A 14,674-nucleotide genomic window follows, 5' to 3' on the forward strand; every position below is an offset into this window, starting at 1 on the left:
TCTTCCAATGTCCCTGGTTTCCTAAGACGATGGGAAGAACTGAAATACCACAGATCCTCCCAGAGATGACAAGGGCTGCCCCCTACAGTCTAGAGCCCTAGAGTGGACAGACTCCTTGATCAAGTGGCCGGAGTGGTCCATCTGGTTCAGGTTGTTCTCATGGCCATACTTGATTGCTGAATACCACCTGGCCCCATAACTCACTCATCCCCTGGAGTCTCCACCTCTCATAAGATCAAGGTGTTTGGACTGTTTGCTGTAGCCTCTGGAAAAATTAAGAATGGAGTGGGAGAGCCAGGCTTGGGTTGGGTGAACCCAGTATCTCCTAAGGTGGCCCTAGGTGAGGGGGAGGAAGAAGGAAATGGGATGCTGGGCCAGATCCACGGGGCACATATTGAAGGGCAAGACTAGGTGTGTCTTTCTATTTGCAGAAGTCAGAGTTGTTCCGGCCTAGACACAGGAGGCTGGGCCATGCTGGAGGTTGAGGGTAGCAGGGAAGGAGAGTATAGCCCACCTAAACACTACCAAGAGAGCATATCGCTACACTAAATCATTTGGAATCCAGTCCCTCCTCCCTACATGAGTATATTATCCATGTGGCGTTTTAAGCTCTCCCTGCAGACCTGCGTCTCCCTTTCATGTCTTTGGGTTCCTGATTATCCACGCTGCTGTAGCTATGGTGGGTTGTGGGTAGAGGAGCAGGAAGGCTGTGTGCTTTCAGTCTCCATCCCTGGGGTTGACCATGGAACAGGTCATGCTCCGTGGTACATTTTGGCCCCTGCACCATCCATCACCCTGGTTCTCTTTGCAGAAGTATGTACCAAAACAGGAAGCGAGGCCACCTGGGAAGTGGAAGTGTCAGCCCAGCCCAGGGGAGTGAGCCCACAGACAGAAGAAGAGTGACTACTAAGAAGCAGAAAGGGACCTGGGCACTTGATTTGGAAGAAGAGGACCCTGGTGACTCTGCCCCTTCCAGGGGGCTCAAGCCCCTGCCCAAGAGTCCAGTTTTATCATCTAGGGGGACATCTAGGGCTGGCAGGATCTTGCCATCTCTCCCTTGGCCCTGCGGTTTGAGGCAGGAGCCTTCCAGACAAGGCCCATGCACTAGGCCCACCAATGCAGGTGTACCAAGCAGTACTCTTCTCTAAGAGGCCTTTGGCTTGGAGAAGAGCCTGGACCTAGCAGCTCCCAAGTTTTTACTTCTCTCAAAGTGCTACCCAGCTGCCTATAGCACATGGGTCCCTGTTGCATTAAATCTGTAAATAAAACTTCACACCCCGGTACTTATCCTAGGCAGAGTCCTAGGCGTCGCACTCCTCGCCGAAACCTGCCTTCCTGGGATGGGAGAATTTGGGAACGTTCCCTGAGCCAGTCCGGGGAGCTTCCTTCCAGCTGGGTCTCAGCCCCTGCCCTGGTGGTACGGGGTCCCCAGAGATCCGCGGGAGGTCCGGGCACGCCTAGTTGTGGGGAAATTCGGCCCCGTCAGGCGGCCGCGCTCACAGGAGCAGCGTGACCCGGCGGCCCGGGGGTGCTGGCACCAGGAGCCGACACTCGCCGTGCGCTCCCCAGCGCCTGGCTTCCCTGGACTGTCGCCAGCCTTACTCCTCCTGAGGTGGCGAGGGCGGGGCGGAACGCGGCCTCTTCTGGCCTGAGGAGGAGTCACTCGGGAGGTCACTCGGCTGCTGGGCTGGCTGCTGTCACAAGCGGGGCGTGTCCTAGCTTCGCTCGCCACTCTCCGGCGCGCACCCCGGCTCACGGCGCACACTCTCGCTCCCGGACTGAACTCTGAGCCGCCGCCGTAGCAGCCAAATTTGGGAGTATCTCCTTGTCACTGCAACCAGAAAGCCCCTCGATCCTCCATCAGAGAGGTCACATGAGCCCCGAGGTCACCTGCCCGTTGAGGGGTCACCTGCCTCGCTTCCACCCGAGGACCTGGGTTGAGCCCGTGGTGGCCTCGTCCCAGATGGCTGCCTCCCTGTACGACGCGGGGCTACTCCTCGTGGTGAAGGCGTCCTACGGAACCGGAGGCTCCTCCAACCACAGCGCCAGCCCGTCGCCCCGGGGGGCTCTAGAGGACCAACAGCAGAGAGCCATCTCCAATTTCTACATCATCTACAACCTCGTGGCGGGCCTGTCGCCCCTGCTGTTCGCCTACGGGCTGGGATGGCTCAGCGACCGCTACCACCGCAAGATCTCCATCTGCATGTCGCTGCTGGGCTTCCTGCTCTCCCGCCTCGGGCTGCTGCTCAAGGTGTTGCTGGACTGGCCAGTGGAGGTGCTGTACGGGGCGGCGGCGCTGAACGGGCTGTTCGGCGGCTTCTCCGCCTTCTGGTCCGGGGTCATGGCGCTGGGATCGCTGGGCTCCTCCGAGGGCCGCCGCTCCTTGCGCCTCATCCTTATTGACCTGATCCTGGGCTTGGCGGGGTTCTGCGGGAGCATGGCTTCCGGGCATCTCTTCAAGCAGATGGCTGGACACTCTGGGCAGGGCCTGATACTGACGGCCTGCAGCGTGAGTTGTGCCTTGTTTGCCCTGCTCTACAGCCTTTTGGTGCTAAAGGTCCCTGAGTCGGTGGCCAAACCCAGCCAGGAGCTCCCCACCACGGATACCGTGTCTGGCACAGTTGGCACGTACCGCACCCTGGATCCTGATCAGTTGGACAAACAGTGTGCAGTGGGTCACCCTCCATCTCCTGGAAAAGCAAAACCCCATAAAACTACCATTGCCCTGCTCTTTGTGGGTGCTATCATGTATGACCTGGCAGTGGTGGGCACAGTGGACGTGATCCCTCTTTTTGTGCTGAGGGAGCCTCTCAGTTGGAACCAAGTGCAGGTGGGCTATGGTATGGCTTCAGGGTACACCATCTTCATCACCAGCTTCCTGGGTGTCCTGGTCTTCTCCCGCTGCTTCCGGGACACCACCATGATCATGATTGGGATGGTGTCCTTTGGGTCAGGAGCCCTCCTCTTGGCTTTTGTGAAAGAGACATACATGTTCTATATTGGTGAGTCTGTCATTCTTGGGGAGGCAGGACATTGCTGATCCTCTTCATAATGGGGCTGACACCAGGGATGCCATGGTCTGGGTGGCCTAGCTCAGCACCAGGGATTGAATCTGCTACCCAGGAGGCACAAAGGACACAAGATTATATGCCCCTGAGTTTATCTGTAATATACTGTTAATTATCTATATTGAGAATGAAATGTTACCAGAGTGGTGTTCATGGTTCTGGGCAGTCAAGGAGGTGTGGTCAGTGGTACCTGGAGTCAGTAGGGGAGGCTTCAGGATGGCAGTCAACAGAGGAGATGGAGTTGGGTTTCTTCCCCCAGCCCCCCTTCCCATTTTAAAGGGATGGAATTTCAAAGGTGGAGCACAGAGGTCTGTAATCCCAGCACTTTGGGCTGGAGGTGGGAGGATCACTTGAGGCCAGGGGTTCAAGACCAGCATAGCCATTATGGCAAAACCCCATTTCTACCAAAAATATAAAAATTAGCCAGGTGTGGTGGTGTGCACCTGTAATCCTAGCTACTCAGGAGGCTGAGGCACAAGAATCACTTGAACCCAAGAGGCAGAGGCTGTAGTGAGCCAAAATTGTGCCACTGCACACTAGCCTGGGTGATAGAGCGAGACTCTGTCTCAAAAACAAAACAAAACAAACAAACAAAAAAAGGTGGATGGGTGGAATTTCAAGTAATTCTACTGAAAAGATGCCTTAATTAAAATCATTTGGAGTCAAGCAAGGGCTTTTTAAAAATGCGTAAAAATACTCGGTAAATGCCTTCCACAACCAGTGTAATAAATTCCCCAAGGAAGCAGCATTAAGTTTCCACCTGAGGACACAGGTAGACAACTATAAGCAGAAAGCTCGAGATGAATGCTCCAATAGAACTTTCTAGAATGATGGAAATAGTTGCTATTCATTCTGTCCAATACAGAAGCCACTGGCTCCATGTAGCTATTGAGCAGTTGAAATGTAGCTAGTGCAACTAAAGAACAGATTTTTAAATTTTATGTCATTTTATTTAATTTAAATAGTTATATGGGGCTAGTGGCTATCGTATCAGAAAAACAACTTCAGACAGTTATCTGAGGCTGGCTCTTGACCCAGGCAGGTCACACATCTTAGAAACACCTAACAAAATGGCAAGCTAACCTCTGGTCAGTTCTCAATTAAACAGCATAGGACAGAGTATCCCCTTCCCATTTTGCCCACCACGTCTCTCTCTCTGTCTCTCTTTGTGGTTTCGTTTTGTTTTGTTTTTGAGATGGAGTTTCACTCTTGTTGCCCAGGTTGGAGTACGATGGTGCAATCTCGGCTCAATGCAACTTCCACCTCCTGGGTTCAAGCGATTCCCCTGCCTCAGCCTCCCAAGTAGCTGGGATTACAGGCATGCACCACCATGCCTGGCTAATTTTGTATTTTTGGTGGAGATGGGGTTTCACCATGTTATTCAGGCTGGTCTCGAACTCCTGACCTCAGATGATCCACCCGCCTGGGCCTCCCAGAGTGCTAGGATTACAAGCATGAGCCACTGCACCTGGCTGTCTGTCTGTATCTGTCTCTTTCTCACATTCTCTCTCTCTCTCTCTCTCTCTCACATACACACACACACACACACACACACACACACACACACACACCTGCATCTGGATAATCAATAGAGCTTGAGAGCTAGGCAGTGGGTGCGTTCATGGGACACATTGCTGAAGGCAATTTGCCAAAGCTCCTGGGACCATCTCTCAGAGATGTTCACTAATGTCAAGGACAGACACTTCTCTCCTGGAGAAACAAGGAAAGGGGCCTTGTGTCCCTTTGGTGGCACCAGTTCCACTTCCCTAGTGATCACTTAATTCTACCAGTAAAGATACATTTCATCATCTGTCACCATGTCGACTGTGCCTGGCCACCTTGCAGACCGATATGCGGCACACACAGCAGCATCAGAGCTCAGAGGGTCACAGACTGGTCAAGGGAGGGCGCTAGTGTGCCAGCAGAGAAATGGCTTCCTCCAGGTCAAGCCACATTCCGATTGTGGGGAGATGGGGGTTCTACGAGAGGCTTTTGCTAATTTCCTCCTTGGCCCAGGCTGGGCTACAGCAAGGCGTGTTCCTGTGTGATCTCTTTCAGCTCGAGCCATCATGCTGTTTGCTCTCATCCCCGTCACAACCATCCGATCAGCTATGTCCAAACTCATAAAGGGCTCCTCTTATGGTGAGTAGTGAAAGGAATCTCTCTGGAATCTTCTGCCCAGGCTGTTTCAGAGCTGCGAAGCATGAGGCACAGATCTGCAGAAGGCACTTGAGACAGTTCCAGAAGCATCTTTGAAGACACTGGAAACATTGGTTTCCATCCAGGGCACAGAGAGTGGAGACGGGGGTATGGGAGTGACTTAGAAAGTCAGTCACTGAAAAGCCACAAAGAAGGATTCTATCATCCACAGGCCTTGGGAAGATTCAACTAGATAGAGGCAGGATTCCTAGCGAATTGAGCCACACAAAGACTGAGAAGGGGCCAGGTGCAGTGGCTCAATGCCTGTAATCCCAGTGCTTTGGGAGGTCGAGGTGAGAGGATCGCTTGAGGCTGGGAGTTCAAGACCAGCCTGGGCAACATAGTGAGACCCCCATGTCTACAAAAAAAAAAATTAAAATTAGCCAGGCATGGTGGCAAATGCCTGTAGTCCCAGCTACTCAGGAGGTTGAGGCAGGAGGATTGCTTGAGCCCAGGAGTTCAAGGCTGAAGTGAGCCAGGATTGTGGCACTGCACTCCAGCCTGGGCAACAGAGTGAGACTGTCTCTAAAAAGAGAGAGAGAGAGAGTAAGAAGGAAGGGTCCCCTAAGAGGTCTCCAGAGACTCAGCTAATGGAGAGCGAGGCAGGCACAGCAAGGCATTCCTGAGTAACCTCTGTCCCTTCCACAGGAAAGGTGTTTGTCATACTGCAGCTGTCCTTGGCTCTGACTGGCGTGGTGACATCAACCTTGTACAACAAGATCTATCAGCTCACCATGGACATGTTTGTGGGCTCCTGCTTTGCTCTCTCCTCCTTTCTCTCCTTCCTGGCCATCATCCCAATTAGGTAGGATGGGAGCAGCGTCTGCTGCTTGGGCTGGGACCCTGATGCTTAGGTCAAGGAATCTTGGACCTTCTCCAGCCCACCATCACCGCATTATTTATTTTCAGCATTTATGCAGTGGGTCCTGAGTAGGCTCTCTCACAAAGAAAAAGTCCTCCTGTTTCCCACACTAAAAATCTGGCCATTTGGGAATTCCTGAAAATCGCAAGTAAGAAACAGGGTCATTAGGCACTGGCTCACTCTTTGGCAGTTTTGTAATGACTACTTATAGGAGTCCCATACACTTCCTTATAATTAGAGGCTGTGATTGGAAACCTTCACGAACCATCAGACATCTTTTGTTCAGCTGCCTTTAGGTGAAAGTCATCAGACCTCATTTCAGAGCAGAGTTTCTTCCCCATGCCCTCACAGGGCTCTGTGCTCAGTGCCACTGAAATCTCCCACCGGACTGGACTGTGTGAGCTCTAGACAGGGCCTTCCCTTGACTTCCCTGGGGGAATTGTCTCATTTGTAATATCAGAGCACTCAAGTGTTGGAGATAAGAGGCAGGAGGACATCTGGTCCTATGGAGACCACTAGCCTAGGTCATCAACAAAATGGAAAGACAGCATGGAATAGTTCTGTCTTCAACCAGCCCTGTCCCACAGAAATATAGAAGCAGCCACAAATGCAAGCCATATGTGTGATTTTCAATTTCCTAGTAGCCACATTTTAAAAAGAGAAAAGTGACAGGTGAAATTAATGTTAATATTAATGACATATTTGACATGCAGAATATCATCTCCACATCTAATCCATTTACAAAATGTATCAATGAGATATTTCACTTCTTTTTTACACTAACTCTTTGAAATCCAGTATGTATTTTATGCTTACGGTACATCTCGATTTGGACAAGTCACATTTCAATATTCAGTAACCACATGTGGATTGAGGTTCCCATACAGGACAGCACTGTTCTCTTTAGACTGTTAGGCCCTTTTACCACTTCCTTTGAAGTGAGGTTCTCTCATGCTCCTACCACTGCTGCTTCACAAGAAAGGAATACTGTGGGGAGATATATATATATACGTATATATATCTCCACAGAATAAATGTATCCACAGTAAGGCACAAGGATTTGATATAGATTTGCATTTTCAAGGGACCTGCCTAGTAGCACATGAGGACTCTACACATCAGTAACGGTGGTATAATAGGCAGCAGAGTAGAAAATAAAGGAAAGCAGGTTCAAGGGGACAGTGATAAAGCCCTTTTGGAATTTTCACATCACATCATATTACAAATCTCAGCCTGAATGGAAAGTTGAGCTTCCTAGGACAGGAGCCATCAATCATTAGGGCTCTTTGCATTATTTCATAATTAAGAAAAATAAGATAGGAAGACCAAATAGCTGAGAGAATTTATGGATCAGCGGGCATGACCAGGTCTCATTCCTAAGGTGCAAACTGAGCCAGTTCTGTCTTCGAACTGTCCAACCCTAAGGACTTTTCATGTGTTCCTGTTTTCGTAAGTCCTGGCTGAATGGGTTGGATTTAGCTAGAGCTAGAGCTACCATGCAGTGCAAACTTCTCAGGAGTCCCAGCCTGTGGCCAAATGAGTAAAGGATGAGTAGTTTTTGCCTGCTTGAAAATTATCCAGTCCAATTTTATTGGCAGTTGGTTAATGTAGTCTCTTTAACCTAAACAAAACCCAAAAATCAACAAAAGGAAATGAGTCTTACTAGTTCATGTGTGTCATAAAGACATCAAGAGACAAATGAAAGTAATGGGAAAATACAAATAAGATTGAGTGCTTATGCAGATAAGGCACGTAGGCACACTGCTTCCCTCTGTTGTAGACAGTTAGCAATAGAGAGACACGTGCAAACAAAGCCAGATTTTAATTGACTGCTATCAGGATCCCACCCACCAGAGATTCTGACTCAATTAATCTGCGGTGCAGCCTGGGCATAGGAAATTTTAAAAGCTCTCCAGGTGATTCAAATGTACAACCAAGATTGAGAATCTCTGGTGTAAAGGGAGTGGTTCCATTACTTTCCCTTCCGCAAAGTCACTGAAGAAATGAGATCCTGAAAAAGTTTCACAGCTGGGAGAGGCCAAGCCTGTACCATCAATCTTCAAGGAGAGCAACAGGAAAGACCAGTAAAGCTTTCGAACCACAGGAGGAAAAGCTACATTCCAATGACATAAAAACCCAGGCAGGCATGCCAGAGCAGAGGAGGACTCAGAGAGCAGAGGCTGGACTGGGTCACAATCAGCATCCTCTTCCTCGATGCCAGGAGAGATCCCAGCCTGTTTGCAATCCCAGGGGGCTGTGGCTGCACCCCTTCCTGGTGCCAAAGTGAGCCTATTTCATGCCACCGTAAGAACTTGCCCTCTCCTGTTTGCTCTTTAGATGTCATAGGGAGATGCTGAGGCAACAACTGTGAGGTTCTGCTTATTTACAAACCTCTCCCCTCATGCCATCCAATATACATGAATTTAACTAATGCCTCATTCTTCATTGAGAAAACAGAAGCCAGGCTGGGCACAATGGCTCACGCCTGTAATCACAGCACTTCGGGAGGCCGAGGCGGGTGGATCACAAGGTCGGGAGTTTGATACAAGCCTGGCCAACATAGTGAAACCCCATCTCTACTGAAAATACAAAAATTAACTGGGCATGACAGCGTGCGCCTGTAGTCCCAGCTACTCGGGAGGCTGAGGCGGGAGAATCGCATCGCTTGAACCCAGGAGGCGGAGGTTGCAGTGAGCTGAGATCAGGCCACTGCACTCCAGCCTGGGTAACGGTGCTAGACTCTATCTCAAAAAAAAAAAAAAAAAAAAACCCAAATGATTACAACAGAATATCCTGGTCTTCTCCAATCCATAGTCCTATGTTCATTTGCACCCATCTTCTTTTTTTTTTTAACGATAATAACAGCAAACTGTTAAATAGCCCTAAGTGCCAGGCACTACTTTATTTCATATTTTTAAACTAATCTTCCCAAACAATCCTTTGTGGTAATTACTATTATTATCCCTACTTTGCAGGTGAGCAAACAGGCTCCAAGGTATTAAATAACTTACCAAAGGGTACACAGCTAGGAAGTGGCAGAGACAGGATTTGAAGGAAGCCAGACCGTCTCTCCCATCCACTACACGCATTGCACCTGGTAATTGGGTGCAGCCTCTCCCACCTCCTGAGAAAGCTCACTCCACTGCTTCACTCTCTCCTGAATTCTTCTACCAGAGCTGACATATGCTCTTCCCCGCTCTCTCCTTCTCTTCATAGTCAAGTTCTCCCAAGGCGGGTCTGCACATATGCTGTCTCACTCCCCAACTCCCATTCACTTTCTACTCACTCCAATCTGACTCAATTGCTTCCCCGTGCTCAACTCTACCAGAGCTGCTCTCACTAAAGCCACTAATGACTTTTTAGCTGCATCCATCGACCTGCTGCCACCTTCATCTCACATGATTTCTCGGTGGCCCCTAATGCTGTTGATCACTCTTTCCTCGGGAGATATTTGTCACATGGCTTTCAAAACACCTCATTCTTGTTTTTCTCTCATTTATCTGATAGCTTCTTCTCTACAAACCTCCCATGTAGGAATTGTTTGGGGGTCTGTTCTGGGCTGTCTTCTCACTTTACATTTTTTAAGCAACCTAAAGTACTTCCAAAGGTTCACATTACCATTTAAACTTCCAAAATAGGGTTCTTGATACCCTCCTAAGCCTGCTCACATTCCCGTCTTTCCAATCTCATGATCTCATTCATCGGCTGCACCACCCACTGAGGGTAGAAACCTGAGGGTCACCAGCATCCACCCTGGCCTTCATCTCCCGCCACCTCCAATCAATCAGGCCTAACGCATTGATTCTACCTCCAAAATATGTCTCAAACTTATGCTTTTCTTTTTATCTCTACTGCTACACCCTAATCCAGAGCACCTGGATGACTGAGTTAGCCTCTGAACCATTCTCCATACATCCACTCTTGTTCTCCACTCCCATCCTCTCTCTAGCAGGTGGCCAGAGCAAGGTCCTTAAAGTGTGAATCAGGTCATGTCATCACCTGCTCAAAGCCCGGCACTTGGCTTTCATTGCTCTTAGGATAAAACCCAAATGTTTGGCTGGGTGCAGTGGCTCAAACCTGTAATGCCAGCACTTTGGGAGGCTGAGGTGGGGGGATTGCTTGAGCTCAGAAACTTGAGACCAGCCTGGGCAATATAGTGAGACCCCGACTCTACAAAAAATTAATTAATTAGCTGGGCATGGTGGTGCCTGCCTATAGTCCCAACTAGTTGGGAGGCTGATATGGGAGGATTGCTTGAGCCCAGGAGGTTGAGGCTGTAATGAGCAAAGATCATGCCACTGTGCTCCAGCCTGGGTGACAGAGCAAGACTCTGTCTCAAAAAAGAAACAAAAACAAAAATAAAAAATGAACGTCTTACTATGGGCAATAAAGCCCCGCATAAGCTGACCTGGCCACCCTTTCTCACCTCCTATTCCTGCAATTGACCACCCTCCCCAACCCTCAGCCACAGTCGCCTCTTCTCCCACTCTTCTCCCTTCTCCATCCACACCTCTTTCCCACCCAACTAGTTGTGGTCTTAAGTGAAACACCATTTTCTCAAAGAGAATTTTCCTAACCCTTCTCAATCTAAATTAGATCCTTCTGTGACATGCTCCCAGAGCTTCCTATATTCTCTTTTGTAGAATGCAGTGATGATGATTTCATGGTTAGCTGTTTAATATGCTTGCCCACTAGACTGAAGGCTCCCTGAGGGCAGAGACCATGGTTATTTGGCTCTCCTTGTATCTTCTGTGTCCAGCACAGATCCTAGCATATAAGAAGCAGTCAAAAAGCATTTGTTTAATGAATGCATGCCCTGTCAGAGGGTGTGGCATCTCTCATAGCGCTGACTTACACTGACTAATAAGTCAGCACTGCTGACTGCCTACACCCCAGAGCTGCCTGGGGCTACCCATGAAGTCAGGTGCTGGCCATCGCCTTGTGGCTGTGCTGTAGTGGTCCACAGCAGGGGTCAAGGGTCATGTGGCCCTGTGCTGGCTGCTTCCAAGTCTTCACTCTCCACTTACCAGTCCTGTAATACAATGAGTCTTAAGTACAGTCAGTGCCCCTCCCAGTAGTGCACTGGCACTCATAGAAGGCGGGAAATCTGAGTGTTGGGAAGTGTCTACAAAATTTCCCTTAAAACGCTTGGATCTAAGTGCACAACCCATTTTAGCAACTCTAGGTGTTGTTCATCCATCGAGAAGGGCTGTGCTGTAGCTTAGAATCTGAAGATTCTGGAGCTCAAGCAGATGAGAAAGCCCAGGGTGCCAGGGGTTGAAGGACATGCCTAAGTCACACTGATCCAGGACTTCAGTTCAGACCTCCTAACTGCTGTGCGTCCATTTATTAAGATGATTTTAAACAATGTAATGGATAAACGAGCTATGGAAAGACAGCCGATGAGGCAGCTAATTCTGCTTGCAATTAGCAAAGGCTTAATCTTGATCTTGAGATATAGAAGGGAGTTCATCCTCAGGCAGAAGTGAGATGGAAAAGGATTCCAGGAAAAAGAAAATGTGGATGCAAAGGGCTTGCGATATTATGGGAAATGGAGAAGTTTAGTGCTTGCAAGACTGAAATGAACCTGGAGTAAGAGAAGTTCCTTCAGACAATCTCTCTCCACTCAGTGCACCATTCTGATGCCATAAATGGATAAAAAATTTCAGTCTACCAGTGACAAAGAGATGGTCTAATGGATGGGGAAAAAAGGGCACACCTTTGTTACAGGACCACCAAGTTCAATTGCCCATTGCACAGTAACAGACTCTGAAACAGCAGGAGTTGCAGCAGAAAAAAAAATGTTTAACAATATACAGCACCCAAACAAGGAGATGGGAGGAAACCCTAAACCCACCTCCCAGGGAGGTTTGGGGATGGGCTTCCAAGGGGTCTGGATGGGTGATGGGCTAGTGTAGGGATCGCTGATTGGTCAAGAAGTGAGGGGTGAAATCATGGGACAGGGAGATGAAGAAACGGCATTCCTGTGCTGAGTTGGTTCCTTGGTGAGGGTCTTCAGGCTGGTTAGCACCAGCCATTCTGCTGGAATTCAGGATCTGAAAAACACCTTAAGCAATTCTTAAGTAAAGTAAAAAGGTCCAGTATCAGAGATTCTTTTTTTTTTTTTTTTTTTTTTGAGACAGAGTCTCAGTCTGTCACCCAGGCTAGAGTGCAATGGCGTGATTTTGGCTCACTGCAACCTCCGCCTTCCAGGTTCAAGTGATTCTCCTGCCTCAGCCTCCTGAGTAGCTGGGATTACAGGCACCTGCCACCATGCCCAGCTAATTTTTGTATTTTTAGTAGAGTCAGGGTTTCACCAGGTTGGCCAGGCTGGTCTCGAACTCCTGACTTCAGATGAGCCACCTGCCTCAACCTCCCAAACTCGTGGGATTACAGGTGTGAGCCACCATGCCTGGGCCCCAGAGATTCTATCTAAAGGAACAATGGAGAAGCAAGTGGTAAACATGCTCCTTTTAGCTAACAGCTGCAGGGAAGTGGGTCACAGTGCACCAGCACACCTTGGTCAATGCCTACCTATGATTTTGCCTAAAGCCTGGCTTGTAATTCTCATTAACCCTGTGAGGGCAGTTTCACGTTTACCCCATTCCAGCTGTTCTCTTGTAACTCTCTATGGTCAATTCTTACAGCATCGTGGCCTATAAACAAGTCCCATGGTCACCATATGGAGACATCACAGAGGAATGAAGATGCTTACCTGCAGGAGCTGAAAACACCAGCCATGGCCAGGCCCCCAGAAGACAAAAGAAGGGACCAGGGAACTGGTGACCAAACCCACGTTCCAGGCAGAGTTGGCCTCAGTATGACCTGCTTTGGCTCAGGGATCCCTGGTGGATGGGGAAAAGCATTTTCCTGGTGATGGAAAAACGTTCTTAGCTTTAAGATACCCCTATTAGGCAGAGATTGGGTTCTGTGACAGCAGAACATGAACTTAAGGGTTATAAGCAGGCTGCATACAGCAGTCCCAGGCCCTGTGAGGGGTTTCAGACTCCAGCTACAGCGAGCCTGCCCCTTTTCTTCAAGGGATTGTCTTGAGGGCTCCAAAGTATAGCTAACTACTCACTAGGATGCTGTGCTGAAAGTCCCATGGGAGAACTCAAAGCGTGCATTATCACAGCCTGAGGGGAATGTGGAAGGAATGTTTTCTAAGAACTACCAACAGTTTTGCACGAACAATGTCTTTTAAATTAAAATAAAACCTTGAAAAAAGCCAGCTTTCTTTCCTGAGTCTTCCCTGGCTACAAACACTCAGGAGGGGGAAGGAGCTCAGACCCTTGTCTTCTGGGTAGTTTTGTTATTACTGTTGCTTTTAAGAAGCAAATGTCACAAGGCTTTCTTCAATGGGATATTCAATTGAGTACTTCCGGTCAAAAGTGCTTCCCAAAGTGGGTGGTGTGAAGGAAGAGGAGGTACATTAAGAGCTGTTTTATTTGAGGTACTCATTTTTATAACCTTGTTTACTTGGATTTATAAAAGCAGACTCACCTAATAAAATCAACATTCATTGTATGAGTGTGTGAATCATTCTTTCCCAGGTCAGATTCTGTCTATGACTACAGACTTGACGTTCTTATACAGGCTAGAGAATACATTCAAGACACGAGGCTAGAGAATACATTCAAATCTCAGGGTATTTGGGCTCACAGAGTTTGTACCTCTAATCCTCTTGCAGGGAATGAACAAAACTCTATGACACATCTAATAAGGTCCAGGCCCCATGCTAGGTGCTGAGATACAGAAAGAATAGCATGTGACTGTGTCTGCTCTAGCAGAGAGTACTGTCTAACAGGCGAAGCAGACAGAACATCAGACATCAGAAGGGATGTCTCCTTCCACTGGGAAGGAGCTAGCGCCCTTGCACTGAGTCAGGCAACATGAGCAGAGCAGATGGGATGGGAAAGATGAGTTCAAGAAATTCAAGATCATGTTCAACCTCTCCAACCTCACTAATATAAGGGAGCATAGAATCCAGATTCGGGAGAGCAGGGAGGGCATCCCAGAAGTGACTTCTATGATAAGGCTGGAAGGGTAAGTAGGAGTTACTAAGGTCAGATGTTGGGGGACATTCCAGGCGGAAGGAACACCATGCTGGAAGGCCTGAAGGTGAAAATATATTAAAGGTTTAGGAATTCAGTGTGAAGGGAGCAAAGATGGAGGGACAAGTATTACGGAAGACAGTAAGATGAGACTGGATGGTAAGGAGGAATAACATAAAATATCCTTTCAAAAGGAAAAGATGTTTCTCTTCAGAGTAAATGGGGATAGCTGTTGGAAGGTGTTAAGCAGGAACACGGAGTGCTTAAATTTGCATCTTAGAAACAGCTCCCTGGCAACATTGAGGACAATGAATTGGTGGAAGGAGTGAGCAAGCTTGAAGAAAGGAGAAGAGCTGCGAGGCCCTTGCAGTAAACCAGGTGAAGGACAATGGCAGACTGACTGCCCAGCCTTAGTGGCTCAGGCCTATAATCCCAGCACTCTGGGAGACCAAGCTGGGAAGATCACTTGAGGCCAGGAATTTAGCACGAGC

The 14,674-nt window shown here is 48.7% G+C and overlaps 1 protein-coding gene across 3 annotated transcripts; it reads left to right on the forward strand.

Annotated features, from left to right (window-relative positions):
* Positions 1 to 1,607: 1,607 nt before the first annotated feature.
* SLC46A2 (solute carrier family 46 member 2) lies at positions 1,608 to 13,656 on the forward strand. 3 transcript variants are annotated; one of them, XR_004443608.1, is made up of 5 exons: positions 1,608 to 3,002; positions 5,127 to 5,210; positions 5,916 to 6,072; positions 9,105 to 9,226; positions 12,777 to 12,911. XR_004443608.1 is itself a non-coding variant. In XM_033237784.1 (4 exons), exons 1-4 carry the CDS (start codon positions 1,874 to 1,876, stop codon positions 12,832 to 12,834), a joined length of 1,428 nt encoding a protein of 475 aa, XP_033093675.1. In that variant the 5' UTR covers positions 1,608 to 1,873; the 3' UTR covers positions 12,835 to 13,656. The 3 variants fall into 3 exon arrangements, 2 of the variants coding, with proteins under 2 accessions (XP_033093675.1, XP_033093674.1); XM_033237784.1 differs by lacking the exon at positions 9,105 to 9,226 and having other exon boundaries at positions 12,777 to 13,656; XM_033237783.1 differs by lacking the exons at positions 5,916 to 6,072; positions 9,105 to 9,226 and having other exon boundaries at positions 12,777 to 13,656.
* The last annotated feature ends 1,018 nt before the right edge of the window (positions 13,657 to 14,674 follow it).

This window comes from Trachypithecus francoisi, unplaced genomic scaffold (genome assembly GCF_009764315.1).
Source record: "Trachypithecus francoisi isolate TF-2019V2 unplaced genomic scaffold, Tfra_2.0 Lachesis_group16, whole genome shotgun sequence".
Lineage (NCBI taxonomy): Eukaryota > Metazoa > Chordata > Mammalia > Primates > Cercopithecidae > Trachypithecus > Trachypithecus francoisi.

Bases quoted from the DNA above. Each gene is read 5' to 3' on its own strand.
- SLC46A2 (XM_033237783.1), top strand. From the start codon at position 1,874: ATGAGCCCCGAGGTCACCTGCCCGTTGAGGGGTCACCTGCCTCGCTTC. The intron at 3,003-5,126 runs GTGAGTCTGTCA...GATCTCTTTCAG, and splicing joins GACATACATGTTCTATATTG to CTCGAGCCATCATGCTGTTT. The intron at 5,211-12,776 runs GTGAGTAGTGAA...CAATTCTTACAG, and splicing joins CATAAAGGGCTCCTCTTATG to CATCGTGGCCTATAAACAAG.